This window comes from Bubalus bubalis, chromosome 8 (genome assembly GCF_019923935.1).
Source record: "Bubalus bubalis isolate 160015118507 breed Murrah chromosome 8, NDDB_SH_1, whole genome shotgun sequence".
Lineage (NCBI taxonomy): Eukaryota > Metazoa > Chordata > Mammalia > Artiodactyla > Bovidae > Bubalus > Bubalus bubalis.
Genome location: NC_059164.1, coordinates 65,597,506 through 65,613,206, shown reverse-complemented (window position 1 = coordinate 65,613,206; position 15,701 = coordinate 65,597,506). Strand labels below are relative to the sequence as shown.

The 15,701-nt window shown below is 35.9% G+C and overlaps 1 protein-coding gene across 2 annotated transcripts in view; it reads left to right on the top strand.

Moving 5' to 3' along the window:
* Positions 1 to 15,701, top strand: part of ZNRF2 (zinc and ring finger 2) — a 94,082-nt gene that overhangs the window by 52,266 nt on the left and 26,115 nt on the right. Inside the window, exons 2-3 of one of the 2 annotated variants that reach the window (XM_044946697.1) lie at positions 5,530 to 5,625; positions 10,291 to 12,007. In XM_044946697.1, coding sequence (XP_044802632.1) covers positions 5,530 to 5,625; positions 10,291 to 10,319 — 125 coding nt within the window. In that variant the 3' untranslated portion in view covers positions 10,320 to 12,007. Of the gene's footprint in view, positions 1 to 5,529; positions 5,626 to 10,290; positions 12,008 to 15,701 lie in introns of those variants that run through there. The other variant, XM_006055696.3, reaches the window with a different exon arrangement.

Genomic DNA, 15,701 nt, shown 5'->3' with positions numbered 1-15,701 from the left:
ACTGAACAATGACAAAAGTCTTGTTATCTAAGTCAGGTCCAGTTATAGTTGAAGCTTTTCAGGTGCAGTGCCTCCAGTATAGCAACTTGATAACAGTTTCCTTGATCTAAAGATGTTTACTGAGATCTTGATTTCTCCATATGGCTTTGAGTTACTGTCCAGTATCCTTTCATTTCCGCTTGTAGGACTCCATTGAGCATATCCGGTAGGGCATGTCAGTGATAACAAACTCCTTCAGCTTTTGTTTATTTGGGAATTTCATTTTTCCCTCACTTTTGAAGAAGTTTTGCTGTATATAAGATTTTTTTTGGCTGAGGTGGGTCTTCGTTGCGGCATGTGGGATCCACTTCCCTAACTACAGATCGAATACTCATGGAGGTGTGGAGTCTTAGCCACTGGACCACCTGAGAAGTCTGTGAATATAAGATTCTTAGTTAATGGTTTTTTCCTTTCTCCACCTGCCAGCTGCTTTCTGGAATCCAAGTTTATCATGAGTATTCTGCTTATAATCATATTGAGGATCCCTGTTTTCAATAATTTTTCTTTGTCTTTTGAAAATTTGATTATAATATGACCTAGTTGGCCTCATCCTACATGGAGGCTGTTGAGTGTCTCACATGTTTATATTCGTGACTTTCATCAAATTTGGGAAGATTTCAGCCATTATTCACATATTTTCTCTACTCCCTTCTCTCTCCTTCTGGGACTCCCAAATGTATATTTTGGTCTGCTTGTTGGTGTCTCACAGGTCTCATACTCTGTTCACTTTTTTCCGTCTGTTTTACTGTTCTGCTCCTAAGACATGATAATTTCATTGTCCTATCCTCACACTCACTGTTTTCTTTCATCTTCTTGTTCAAATCTGCCTTTGAATCCCTCTAGCGAGTTTTTCCGGAGAAGGCAGTGGCACCCCCCTCCAGTACTCTTGCCTGGAAAATCCCATGGGCGGAGGGCTGCTGTCTGTGGGGTCGCACAGAGTCGGACACGACTGACCAAAAGACCATGGGAAGATGGCAAAGTAGAATGCACTCAGGGAATCTATCTCCCCACCTAGGCAAAAACTGAATGGGTGGAATTTGTTTGAAGGAACTATTTTGGAAGTCTGCAATCTACTGAAGGCTTGCAACTTCCAGGGGAAGGAAGGCTTGGACAATACACTGTGGTTAATTTCAGCTCTTAGCACAGAGGCAGTTACCCTTCCCCTCCATTCCCAGCCACATGGCAGGCAGTGGTGCACTTGTTCCTGGCAAAATCTGATTTTCAGAGTTACCACATTAGATCTAAATGTTCAGTTTTCAGGAAGAAAAAAAAAAAGTTATACAAATGAACAGGGCCATTCAAAGGGGGGAAAATCAGCAGAAACTGTCCCTGAAAAAGACCTGATGGCAGATATACTAGGAAATAAACTTTTAAAATGCCTGTCTTATATGATATTATACATGAAGGGGGTTCAGGATGGGGAACACGTGTACACCCGTGGCGGATTCATGTTGATGTGTGGCAGAACCAATACAATATTGTAAAGTAATTAGCCTCCAATTAAAATAAATAAATTTAAATTAAAATAATTAAAATGCCTGTCTTAGAGATGCTCAATAAAGAAAGGTGTAGAAAGTTAAGAAAATGACAAATGAGCAAAATATCAATAGAGAACAAATAAAAACCAACAAAAAATTCTGGAGCTGAAAAGTATAATATCTGTCTTATCAGCTCAGTCACGTCCAACTCTTTGAGACCCCACAGACTGTATGCAGCCCACTAGGCTCCTCTGTCCATAGGATTCTCCAGGCAAGAATACTGGAGTGAGTTGCCATTTCCTTCTCCAGCGGACCTTCCCGACTCAGTTCTTCTGCATCGCAGGCAGATTCTTTACCATCTAAGCCACCAGGACTGAAAAGTATAATAACTGAAATGAAAAACTCGCTGCTGCTGCTAAGTGCTGCTAAGTCACTGCAGTCGTGTCCAACTTTGTGCGACCCCATAGACGGCAGCCCACCAGGCTCCCCCATCCCTGGGATTCTCCAGGCAAGAACACTGGAGTGGGTTGCCATTTCCTTCTCCAGTGTATGAAAGTGAAAAGTGAAAGTGAAGTCACTCAGTTATGTCTGACTCTTGGGGACCCCATGGACTGCAGCCCACCAGGCTCCTCCGTCCATGGGGTTTTCCAGGCAAGAGTACTGGAGTGGGGGTGCCATTGCAAGTCTTAAATTTAAAGCTTCCAAACAGCTTTTCAGGTTTTCTTCTCATATACCTAACGCAATACCAAAAAAAAAAAAAAATGCACAGTTAAAACACAGCAGAAACAATTTCAAAAGGCTGATGAAATATTTATAACTGTTATCACAAAAGGACAATATCCTTAATATACAAAGAACTCTTTAAAAATGAGGAAAACCAAACACCTGTTAGAAAAATGGGCAAAAATGTTAAACAGACATCTCAGAAAGAAAGATAAGCAACCAACCCTTAAACAAATGAAAAACTGAACAGTGTCAGAATGTAAGAAGCGCTTTCCTCTCAAGAAGTTCTGTTTATTTCTTTACTCTCATTTTAGTGGACTTAGGAGGGAGGAGAGAAATATGTGTTTAATTCACTGTTTTCTAATTAAAAATCCAGGTGGTTCTTTGTACATACTGTTTTCTCTCCTTGGGCTTTGTATCTCTACACTGATATCATGACTCATCCCAGACAGGCAAGAACACAAAAGACTGGCACTCATTCTTGGAGAGGCTGTGGAGAAACAGGCACTTTCACACATTGCTAGTAGGAGTACTAGACTGTACAACCTCTACAGAGGGTAATTTCAGAATATCTAAGTAGATACATGTGTAATCTCCTGATGACACATATAATCTACTAATCCTGCAGTCCCATTTCTAGGATCTCTCCCTGAGGGTATACCAGCCAAAACAGCAAAAAACACATGCAGCAGCAACCTTAGCAACAGACAAGGATCTTGATGTTTCATCTGTGGAATTTCTGATTTAAGAGGAGAAGCTACCAGATTTTTTGGTAGAGATAGAGAAAAGGAGATTTGTAGAAAGGGCCCTTTTCTGTACATAGATATTTATTTATTCATTCCCTTGTTTTCTTTCCTTCTCCTTGCTGTACCTGGTGTCCTCAAGCCAATCTGTTTTGGGTCTTTTTTTCTCCTGTAGTGAACTCTTATTCTTCTACTCTCATTGCGAAGCTGTATTTGCTTGGCTACACGACATGGGTTGGAGACTTGGGAATTTCTTTTATTCTGTTTATTAGTCCATTATTTTAACGTCATGGTTAACCTCATCACTGGCCTGGAAAGTTATTGGAGGTATAGGTTCTTGAGTTTTTTGAGAATTATGTAGTGAGAATTGGCTTCTGCAGACACTTAGTATGTCTGTTTTCTCAGTCCTGTCAGTTCCGCCCATCTGTTCATCTGCTGTCTCCTTTCAAGTTCCTTACCTTATTTTATTATATGTATTTTTGATTTAGTGGGTTTTAGGTGAAGGAGAAAGAAACACATCAGTTTATTGTATTTAACTAGAAATATGGTAGTCCTCTGTACAGAGTTTTTTTTCCTTAGGCTCTACTTTGTGGGCAGCTGGATGGCTCTCAGACGTTCATGGTTGTGCACTTTTGTTTGATAATTTAGAGTTCATGTGCCAGTATGCGTATGATTTTGATCAGTAGTTAGAAAATCAAGTAGTTAAAAAAAATTTTTTTTAATGTCCTGTTTAATTTCAAGAGAAGGATGTTTTTGCAATTCTTTTTTTTTTTCCAGAATCACATTGCACTTAGCCGTGATGCCTTTTATTTTTTTTATTTTTTTTTATTTATTTTTTTTAATTTTATTTTATTTTTAAACTTTACATAACTGTATTAGTTTTGCCAAATATCAAAATGAATCCGCCACAGGTATACAGAAAAAGATTGCTAATGGTCCTGGAAATAGGAATGCTGCTTGATAGTCTCTTTGTCTTCTCCCTGTTTGATGCATGTTTTGCCACATTGATGCAGTAGCTAGTATTTGTGTCAGAATTGTTTGAGGGTTGTAGCTCTTTTTGTAGTTTAATTTTAGATTGATCCTCTTTTGCTTTTTTGGTGGTTTTTAAGAAGTGGGAATTAAATATACCTTTGTTCCTTTCTCTTGAAATGTATTTAATACAATGTGAAAAACTGCTCAGAAACACATATTTCGTTTAGGAAGTTGAGTGCGTGGATTAAGTATGCAGGCCAAAACCTTTTCCGATTCAACAGAGCTCTGCATGAGGTATGACTCTACTCTGTCTTGAGTTGCAGTGGGTTTCATGTCAAGATGAAAGGAGAAGAGTGTCTATCAGAGTGCACATATACTAGAAGTAGAAAGCTACCACAATCTGGGTCAGCTTTTAGGGACTTTTTTTTTTTTTTTTCCCACCACTCTTGTTGTTTCTCACAGCACTTTGCTCCTCTCTGCACATCTGCTCTAAGATCTCCACGTGAGCTGTTTTCCTGTGCTTGCTGATAGCTTTTCTCCTGTAAGTTCAGCCTACACATGACCCAGAATAGATACCCCACCGCAGTCTCTTAACTTCATGTGCCCTTTTTGCTTCAGCTGTCTACAGCTGACCCATGACCCTCTTGCTGTTTCTTAGTCATATTTTCAAGAAAAACGAATTGGCTCAGGCCATCTTTTTGTGCCACTTCTGATTAGTCGTTCCTCACCAGACTATAAATGGACTTTATCAGTTCACTGCTTATGCAGGTTGGAGATGTTGGAGGAAAGAGCAGTAAGTAGGTCTACAGGGAAACAGCAAGGACCCATGAATGAACAGTTACTCTTGGTAAATGAGGGAGCAGGATAGAGCTGAATTCATAACATATTCCCTCCTTCAGTCTACCAGTTTATTTTTAATAGAGTACTGCTGGAAAGTACTTAGTGCAAATTGAATATTGTAGGAAACTAATATTTGTGTCAAAATTGACTAAGAAATCTGCCATTTGGTGCTATTTTCTGTTTGCCTTGTGACTTGTGGTATGGCAATAAGTGCAATATAGTAGGAGTCAGGAGTCTTAGATTCTAGACCTGGTTTTGCTGTTCCACAAAAGGCTTCACTTTCTTCATCAGATAAATTTTTAAAAGGTCAGTGGAATAGAATAGTTGGTAAGGTACTATCTAGCTATAAAACCTTGCAACTCAAATTGTACTGTACCAAGCTGGGAAAGGTACTGTCAGGAAAGATGGTCAGGATACAAAGCTATTATAACAAAATCGTAAGTTCAGATTAATGAAAAAAGAAATGAAAATGATTGGACCCATACATTAGAAGAGGATATGAGAGTTTTGTAGTGAATCAGATTTTCTTCATTGAAATTGGATGGTGTTCATAAACTGATTTAAGTCAGACACTAATAGTCACAAACTCTTTTCCCAACTTAAGTTGCGCATAGGTAGTATATTAATGTACATGTAATACTGAAGTTTGAAATGCTTTTTCTTCCTTGCTTTTTTAAAGAGCAAGGCTGGATATTTAAAATTGTGAAGTAACATGGATTTCTTTTATTTTTTAGGATTTAAGTGCCCTGTATGCTCAAAATTTGTACCTTCAGATGAAATGGATTTACATCTTGTGATGTGTTTAACAAAGCCAAGAATAACCTATAATGGTAAGTCCAGTGCTTTAAAATGATACTTTAAATTATCATTGTAATTATATTTCATAAAATGTATTATGAATTTCATGTTTCAGGTAGAAGTTAAAAGGCCAGGAGGGACTGGCTCTGAGCCCTGAGCTAACTGATACCCTGATTAGGTCTGGTACTTTGGCCGTGCCATTCTTACCTGACCACAATCTCCAGATATTCAAAATCATAGGAGAAATTTTCAGTGTAGTCTTAGTACATTTTGAAGTAGACTTGGGAAAAAAAAGTAGTTTATTTGTGACTTCAGATGAATAGAGTGAAATAAAGGCAAAATGAGAGCTTTTTTCAAAATTTTATTGATAAAAAGAGAGACTGCAAAATCCGTGGACAAATTTTAGATTTTTCAAATGTAAAATTTGGTTTAAAATAGAATGAGTAAGAAGAGTACCAGTAAACAGTGAAGCCAGTTGAAAGACTGACTCATTGATTAGCAAATGTTTTTTGAGTACCTGTCACCTATAAGGCATATAGTGTTAGAAACTTTGGATATACCAGTAAATAAAACAGATGGATCCTACAGCATAGGATCAACCAAAGGTTAATCAGTGTAGTAACACTTTGTCAGTAATCTGAGATTTGTCCTCAGATTATAGAAACTTGTAGGAGTACAATTTAGTATTGAAATGAACATGTTATTTTGAGTAGCTTTTTTGCAAAGTGATTTAGGAATGTCTCTCTTGATAAGGTAGTGCTTCAGCCCCACTCTTATAGTAGTAATTGAGCACTTTCCCCCATTTTCCAGTGAATAAATAAAAATAGCTTTTAGCATTTTCTTTGAATATTATATGTACCTGTTGATTATATATAAATCTTTTTGCATTAGGAAATTGAGTTGGCTACTTTGCATAATCTAATTGAAATTTAGTTACTTAAGAAACAAAAGACAGGTTCAAAATTTGAGATAAAATTGATTTGGCTTGTTTCTCATACTTTATTATCTTATTCTCCTCCATAATTATTATGTTTATTATAAGTGTTTTTAAAATGAATATCCTTAAATGTTAAGACTCTCGCCTTGAATTTTATTTTTTTTTTTTATTTATTTTTTTTTTTTAATTTTATTTTATTTTTAAACTTTACATAACTGTATTAGATTTGCCAAATATCAAAATGAATCCGCCACAGGTTTACATGTGTTCCCCATCCTGAACCCTCCTCCCTCCTCCCTCCCCATTCCATCCCTCTGGGTCGTCCCAGTGCACCAGCCCCAAGCATCCAGTATCGTGCATCGAACCTGGACTGGCAACTCATTTCATACATGATATTTTACATGTTTCAATGCCATTCTCCCAAATCTTCCCACCCTCTCCCTCTCCCACAGAGTCCATAAGACTGTTTAAAAGACAAGTGTATTTCCTTTTACCATATAATATATTTGCACATAATCTTAGTATTCTGTTTATTTTATGTGCGGTATATTTGGATTTAATCTTCTTACATGTTGATATTTGGCAGTTTTTAATTTCCTGGTTGAGCTGTGCCTGGTCATTAAAGTGTTCTAATAGATCACTTATTTGGTGGCTTAAAGAGCAGTATATAACCTTCTGTTTGGGGATACCTTGATCCAAGAATAGAGGTTTTAAATATTTGACAGTATTCCAGTTTAGACATTAGTAAACTTAATAGAAAAAGTGAAGTTTCAGCCACTTGTAAGAAGAGCTACCTACTATAAGGTAGGTAGGCCTGAAAATTTTTAAATTGTTAATTATATATGGGTATCTATAGACATTCACAACAGGAAACAAAAACGCTTCTTTATAAACATGTATGATTCTTGAATTTTTAAAATGTGGACAGTGGTCAACTATGAGTGAAAAGGAAGAACTGTGATTGACTGGTTTAGGTTAGATAGAGGTAGCAGATGTAATGTACTCTCCCCTCACAGGCTGTGGCAATTATAAGGCAAAGGTCTGTAGGGGAAGGAAAAAATGATCCCCTTACCCTTGAGTTCTTGTCTGAGACCTCTGTAATAAAAGACGGATTAATAAGAGGAAAACAAAAGTTTATTAACATGTATACCTCCTGGGTTCATAGAAGGTATTCCTGGGAAAATGAGATCTCCAGGGTGGCTTATAATGTGGGCTTAATAACATCTTCAGCTGCAGACAAAGAAGAAAGTGAGGATGGGGAGGCCAGTTGTGGAGGATTACCAGGAAAATCATGATAAACGAGGTTTGTTACGCAGGTATAAGTTAGTGCCGTCTCCTTCTCTTGTTGTAAGCTTTTGTGCTTTAGAGCCCTCCTTCTTTTCCTGGAACTGAGGAGACATCCTGGCAAATGAAGAGTTCCTCTGCTCAATCTTATGTAACAGCCTAAATGGGAAAAGAATTTGAAAATGCTTCTTGTTTTGTGTAGTAATTTTAAAATTTAGCATGTATTTACTTTATAAATAAGATGATGGATCAGAAGTGGTTATACAAGAAACAGTCTTATCCAGTTACCAAAATTGTATACCTATTTTATGTGGCACTAAATTCAGTTTTATTGCCCTTCTTTTAGCATATAGCTGCTCAAAAGCAGTACCAGTTTGCAATTAAAGTGTTGTAAAGAACAACGATACTTAGTACAAACTGTAATCTTTAAGTTCAGCTTGCTGAGTTCAGATCTCTGTTTTATTACTTAATTCCAGTGTGAAATCTTGGTTTTGATTTTCTCTCCTGTAAACTTAGGACTGGAAGTAGCGCCTGTCTTCACAGAGTTACTGCGAAAATCATACATACTTCTTTGTAGGTTTTGTAGTGAGTGTTAAGGAAACAAGACCTGTTGTTATAAATATTACCTTTGACTTTAAGAGGTAAAGATATAGTGGATACCATATTTAATGTGCTGACAAGTCTAAATTTCTTTTGATATTTTAAAAGCTCATAGTAACTTAATTCCAAATTAGATGTCTAAAAGTCTTGCATAGCAATAGTAGTTCCTATAATATATGGAGAAGCAAGGGGATAATTAGAGCACTACCTGTTCTCACCTGATGTGATAAATTTACAACTACAATTCAAGGAAAGAAATACTTTTTCTGCTTTCTATAAGGAATATGGTGGCCTGCACAGCTGAAATCTGAGGTCTAAAGCTGATGATAGGCAGTTTGCTTACTCTTTGAAGAAGCAGAAATCCTTTCATATTCAGTACAGAAATAAAATATTGTAAATAACTAATTATAAATGGATGTGTGTTTCTGTTACCTTTTTTTCTTAGGGCCTATTATAAAAGAAGATATGTAGAATAGAAGTTGAAATTAAAATGCATATTTCAGTGAGAAGGAAGTTCTGTAGATCTCTAAAGCATAAAGTAGGTTTCATATTTCTGTTTCTGATTTCTTCAGTAAAATTTGAGAAGAAAAATTACATCTTTTTTTATTTATAGATTTTGTTTTTACTTATAGATCTTATTTTGTTTCATGATTTTATAAATCATTGTCTTGCCTTTTTGTGTGTTCTTATCATATCACTTTTATAACATTGATTTTTAAAAAATTAATCCAGCATTCAAGGTAAGCTTTCCTGAATCATAAGAAATCTGAAGAAACAAAACAGAGACAATGAAAAGACTTTTCTTGGAGTGCAAGAAAACCAAGTAAACCTATAGAGCTGTCCTCAGAGGGCAAGGTTTTTCCTCTGGTCACAGTTCTTTGGTTAGAATGTAGTATTGGCAAACTCATTTTAAACAAATTTCAATGCAAATTTATACAATGCATTTCTAAATTTGTCTCATTTTTATGTTTCTTCTATATTGGAGCAAAGATACGAATCAGCTCATGTCTATCAACAGTTTTGCCATTTCAAAATTATTTTATATGTATATAAATTGGTCTGATATTAATAAGATTTGGAGAGAAATGGAGGATGTACTTGTAAATAACAACTAGGTAGGTATAGTTTGGGGCAACAGAATGATAAGAAAATTGTAGGTGAAAAGATAAATTAGGGCTGAAGAATGAAGTTTTTAAATAAATTACGTGTAATTATTTGTATTCATGTGCAAAAATATTTGTAAGGAAAATAATTTATTTAAAGACCAGTTGGAAGAATGGTATGGTATTTCATGTAGGAAATGGTCAGATGATTGTTACGTAGAGAAAGAGATGAAGAAAGAATTAATTGAGTTCAGTGATTGCTAGAAATGGGGAAAGAGGAGCCATGGGCGACTTGAGGATTGGCACTGGAGGACTCAAATTGGAGTAAAATGGCTGTAAAAGTACCTAGCTGCTGTCAACGTTGTTGATCTTTGCAAAATGTGAAAATTGTGAATTTTTTTTTTTAGGATTTTTCCAAAATGAGTAAGGGGTTAAGGTCATTGAATATTTTAAGGTAACAAAACAATAAAAATATTCTAGTCTCACTCCTTTGGTATCTAAATATTTATGATATTTGTGATTTGCTTGATTTCTTCCATTTTTTGCTAGACAGACTTTGGGATCTCCAGGCTTCTTGACCTCTCAGTACCTCATAGGTTATTGTTACTTAGGATTCTTTTTATCTTAATCCCTTTAAACTGTACTTCTTGGTATTCATTTCTTAGACCTTTCCTTGTAATGCTTTTTGGTGTGAGAGATCTTTTTACAGCTTAAAAATCTTTGACACCCAGTACCCAAATTTTGGTTTCTAAATACCATTCTCATGTAAAAAGAAAACAGGATTCCTTGGAGAAATGGCTGATTCTAGGACTGGAGCAGCAAAAGAAAAACCTGGAGATACTGTATTATTTGAATGCAAGGAAGTGCTCCAAAATCAGGAAAGATGAAGGACACAGGAGGAGCAAACCTGAATGAGCTCCCCGTAAACAATTCGAGCAACAGAATTATTACAGCAAGGAGATGGTGGTTTCGTCATTAAGTCGTGTCTGCCTCTTGTGACCGCTTGGACTGTAGCCCTTCAGGCTCCTGTGTCCATGGATTTTTCCAGGCAATAATCCTGGAGTGGGTTGCCATTTCCTTCTCCAGGGAATCTTCCCCACCCAGGGATCGAAGTTGGGTTTTCTGCATTGCAGGTGGATTCTTCATTGACTGATCCACCAGGGAGGCCCTGTAGCATGGTATTGGATTATAACTCAATGTAAAGAATAATTATATCTGGTTCCACCAATCAATCAGTAAATTAATACAGAAAAGTAGAAGTTTAACCTGAATATTAATTCTAAGAGACAGACCATACATTTCTTTAAAAAAATTTTTTTTAAGATTTTTAACATTCTCATTTGTGGTTATTTAAAATAATATTTTTCCAAAAGTTTTTAATGGTCCATATGTGCTCTCTGATTTTAAGTATTCCCAAGACACACTAAAATGTATAATGGCACATATATAATTTGAAATACCTAATCTTAGTTTATTATTATCATTATAGTAGTGGATGAAAGGGGTTTTTAGGTGGATGAGAGCTACTATTGTAAGCCCCAGCAACAAAAAACTTTGTAATTTTCTCTTCCTTAGGGAAAACATGAGTTAATTTTGTTAGGTTTCATATTGTGACATTTTCATAGTGAAGGACTCCTATTGTGAAGTCTTACTTTCTAGTTTCAGACATTTTATGTTTGTTATATACAGAATACAGATGAGTGACTATAGAACAGCCTCTTATTCATTATTATTCATTATTCATTAACATAAGACTGAACTGGACTCGACATGTTTTATACCTTATTAAATCTTACTAAGGAAAAGTTCACTGTCTTCCTCAGTGCTGTATTTTTTAAGATTGTCAGTTTACCTATTAAGGGACATGCTTTGTCTCTACATTTGATTCACTGAGAACCTATACTTCAGTGTTAAACTTGCTAAATTTTTGCTTAGTATTTTATAGTTTTGCTACTGTTGTGGATCAGATTTGCTTACTATTTGAATATCAAATTGTTTTTGCTGGTTATAAAGAGAAGCTAGGTTTTAGGCAAGTCTTTGGGTTTTCTAGATTTATGACATATCTGCAAATGAAGATACTATTTTCAAGCATTTATGCACATTTGTTGTTTCTTTGTATTCCTGCATTAGTTTGAAGCTTAAAAATGATGCTGATAATAATGGTGCCAGGGGACATGCCTGTCTTATGTGTCTTTAGTGTTTCATAGATGCTGGCTAAGAGTTACGGTTAATCATCTTCATTGTATATATGTCATTCTCATTTCATTCTCTTTTACTTAAGGCAAAAAACAGCCTAATTTTATTAAATGCTTTGTTCCTTTATTTGTTGATAAATTACATTGGTAGATTTTATAATGTTTCAATTGAATTGTGTTGATTTCTAATATTAACTGGATTTAACTGTTTGATCATAGATTATTCTTATAAAGCAATGTTACCAAGTTTGTGCTAACTAAAGATTATGCTAATAAAATGAGTGGGAAAGCTTTCCATCTTTGCTCTGGAATAATTTGAAAAACCCTGAAGGACTATTATTTTCATATCATATATAATTTGACTGCAAAACCATATAGCTTCCCCCTTTTTAAATCTTTGACAGTCCTTATAACTTCCCTAATTATTAGTATATTCATGTTCTTCAATGTCCTTAGTCAATTATGGGAATTTGTATTTTGTTAGAAAATATTTTTCTTCTGAATTTCCTAATTAATTGCCACAGCATTGCATTGCATATAATATTTTCTTACAAATATTATAATTTTTATTTTTTGTTATATTGGCCTTTTCATTCTAATGTTGTAAATTTTTGTACTTTTGAACCTTAGGCTATTTGAAAGAGCTTATATTTAGTTTGTATTTTCAAAAAAGCTTCTTTAGAATTGTAAATAAAGCTAATAATAAGGTCTATGAACTGGATAAAGCTACTTTCTTTTCAGTTTTTTAATTTTAATAAAAGTATTTTATAAACAGAAATATTTTTCTTACAAGAGGCTTCAGTTGTATCTGAGGTTTTAATATGTATCTGAGAAGAAAATGCTTCTTTAGTTTGAAGATAAATTTTTTTATGACAGGAGGAGTATGTGTGATAGGAAGTCATTCTGATCTTGTTATTAGAGAATGCTGCCCATAACTATGTTTTTAATAACTATGTGACCACATACATCATTGATCTCTGTAAATCGTGAATATAAGAGAAGCATATATGTTCTCTGTAGAATAAAAAATTTACTTACATTATTCTTTTTAAAACATATATGCATATACTTCCAGTAAACTGAGTTTGGTTGTATTATTGAAATACTCTGTATTCTTGCCTATGTTTGGTTTACATAGTCTGACAAATTTGGAAAGAGTTTATTAGTGCCCCCTCTGTGGCCATAGTTTCATTAATTTTTTTCTTACAATGTTATAAGTTCCTTTTGGTGATAGTTGCCTGCAGCAATCTTTTTCTGGCTTTATGTATTTCATAATATGTTGTTTACACAAATATTATGGCTTATTTTCCTTTTCCGTTGAATCTTTTTATGTTATAAAGCATACTTCTCTCTGTTCTGCTTTCTCTAATGTTATTTGACTTAGGCTTACCAGAAACCATGCAGGGTCTTAGATTTTTACCTTGTTTTTATTGTTCAGTCAGAGTCATGTCCAACTCTTTGTGACCCCATGAACTACAGCACACCAGGCTTCTCTGTCCTTCAGTGTTTCCAGGAGTTTGCTTAAATTCATGTCCATTGAGTCGGTGATGCCATCCAACCATCTCATCCTCTGTAGCCCCCTTCTCCTCCTGCCCTCAGTCTTTCCAGAATCAGGGTCTTTTCCAGTGAGGTGGCTCTTCGCATCAGGTGGCCATAGTATTACAGGTTCAATATCCGTCCTTCCAGTGAATATTCAGGGTTGATTTCTTTTAGGATTGACTGGTTTGAACTTCTTGCTGTCCAAGGGTCTCTCAAGAGTCTTCTCCAACACCACAGTTTAAAACATCAATTCTTCGGTGCTCTGTCTTCCTTATGGTCCAACTCTCACATCTGTACATGACTACTGGAAAAACCATAGCTTTGACTATATGTACCTTTTGTCAGCAAAGTAATGTCTCTGCTTTGTAATATGCTGTCTAGGTTTATCATAGTTTTTTTTTTTTTTTTCCAAGGAGTAGGCCTCTCTTAATTTCATGGCTGAAGTACACCCTCGACAGTGATTTTGGAGCCCTAGAAAATAAAATCTGTCACTGTTTCCACTTTTCCCCACCTACGTGCCATGAAGTGATGAGGCTGGATGCCATGATCTTCTTTTTTTGAATGTTGCATTTTAAGCTAGCTTTTCCCCTCTCCTCTTTCACCTTCATCAAGAGGCTCTTTAGTTCCTCCTCACTTTCTGCCATTAGAATGGTATCATCTGTATATCTGAGGTTATTGATATTTCTCCTGGTAATCTTGATTCCAGTTTGTACTTCATCCAGCCCAGGATTTCTCATGATGTACTCTGCATATAAGTTAAATATGCAGGGTGATAGTATACAACCTTGACATACTCCTTTCCTAATTTTGAACCATTCTGTTGTTCATGTCTGATTCTAACTGATGCTTCTTGACCTGCATACAGGTTTCTCAGGAGGCAGGTAAAAATGTGGTCCAGTATTCCCATCTCTTGAAGAATTTTCCACAGTTTGTTGTGATCCACACAGTCAAAGGCTTTAACATAGTGAAACAGAGATTGATGTTTTTTTGGCATTCCCTTGCTTTTTCTGTGATACAACAGATGTTGACAATTTGATCTCTGGTTCCTCTGCCTTTTGTAAATCCAACTTGTTCATTAGGAAGTTCTTGGTTCACATAATGCTGAAACCTAGCTTGAAGGATTTTGAACATAACCTTGCTAGCATGTGAAATGAGCTTTATTGTATGGTAGTTGGAACATTCTTTGGCGTTGCCTTTCTTTGGGATTGGAATGAGAACTGACCTTTTCCAGTCCTGTGGCCACTGTTGGGTTTTCCAAATTTGCTGGCATATTGAGTGCAGCACTTTAACAGCATAATCTTTTAGGACTTGAATTAGCTCAGCTGGAATTCCGTCACTTCTACTAGCTTTGTTTGTAGTAATGCTCCCTAAGGCCCACTTGACTTCACACTCCAGGATATCTGACTCAAGGTGAGGGACCACTCCATTGTGATTATCTGGGTGTGGGTAAACTATAAAAATCTTAACTTTTTTGTATGGTTCTTCTGTGTATTCTTTCTACCTCTTCATATCTTCTGCTTCTGTTAGGTCCTTGCCATTTCTGTCCTTTATTGTGCCTGTCTTTGCATGAAATGTTCCCTTGGCATCTCCAGTTTTCTTTAGTCTTTCCAATTCTATTATTTTTCTCTATTTCTTTGCATTGTTCACTTAAGAAGGCTTTCTTATCTCTCTTTACTGTTGTCTGAAACTGCATTCAGTTTGGTATATCTTCCCATTTCTCCATTCCCTTTCTCTCATATTCTTTTCTCAATTATCTGTAAAGCTTCCTCAGACAACCACTTTGCCTTCCTGTGTTTCTTTTTCTTAAGGATAGTTTTGGTCACTGCCTCCTGTACAGTATTATGAACTTTCATCCATAGTTCTTCAGGCACTCAGACCTGATCCCTTGAATCTACTTGTCACCTTCACTGTATAATCATAAGGGATTAGGTTTAGGTCATACCTGAATGGCCTAGTGGTTTTCCTTACTTTCTTCAATTTGAGTCTGAATTTGGCAATAAGGAGCTCATGATCTGAGCCACAGTCAGCTCCTGGTTTTGTTTTTGCTGACTGTATGGAGCTTCTCCATCAGTCTAATTTCCATATTGACCATCTGATGTCCATGTTTAGAGCTGTCTCTTGTGTTGTTAGAAGAGGGTGTTTGCTATGACTAGTGCATTTGCTTGGCAAAACTGCTAGACTTTGCTCGTCTTCATTTTGTACTTCAAGGCCAAACTTGCCTGTTAACTCCAGGTTATCTCTTGACTTCCTACTTTTGCATTCCAATCCACTATGATGAAAAAAGACATCTTCTTTTTTGGTGTTAGTTCTAAAAGTTCTTGTAGGTCTTCATAGAACTGTTCTCCTTCACCTTTTTCGGCATTAGTGGTTGGGGCATAGACTTGGATTACTGTGATGTTGAAAAGTTTGTTTTGGAAATGAGCTGAGATCATTCTGTTTTTGAGATTTCA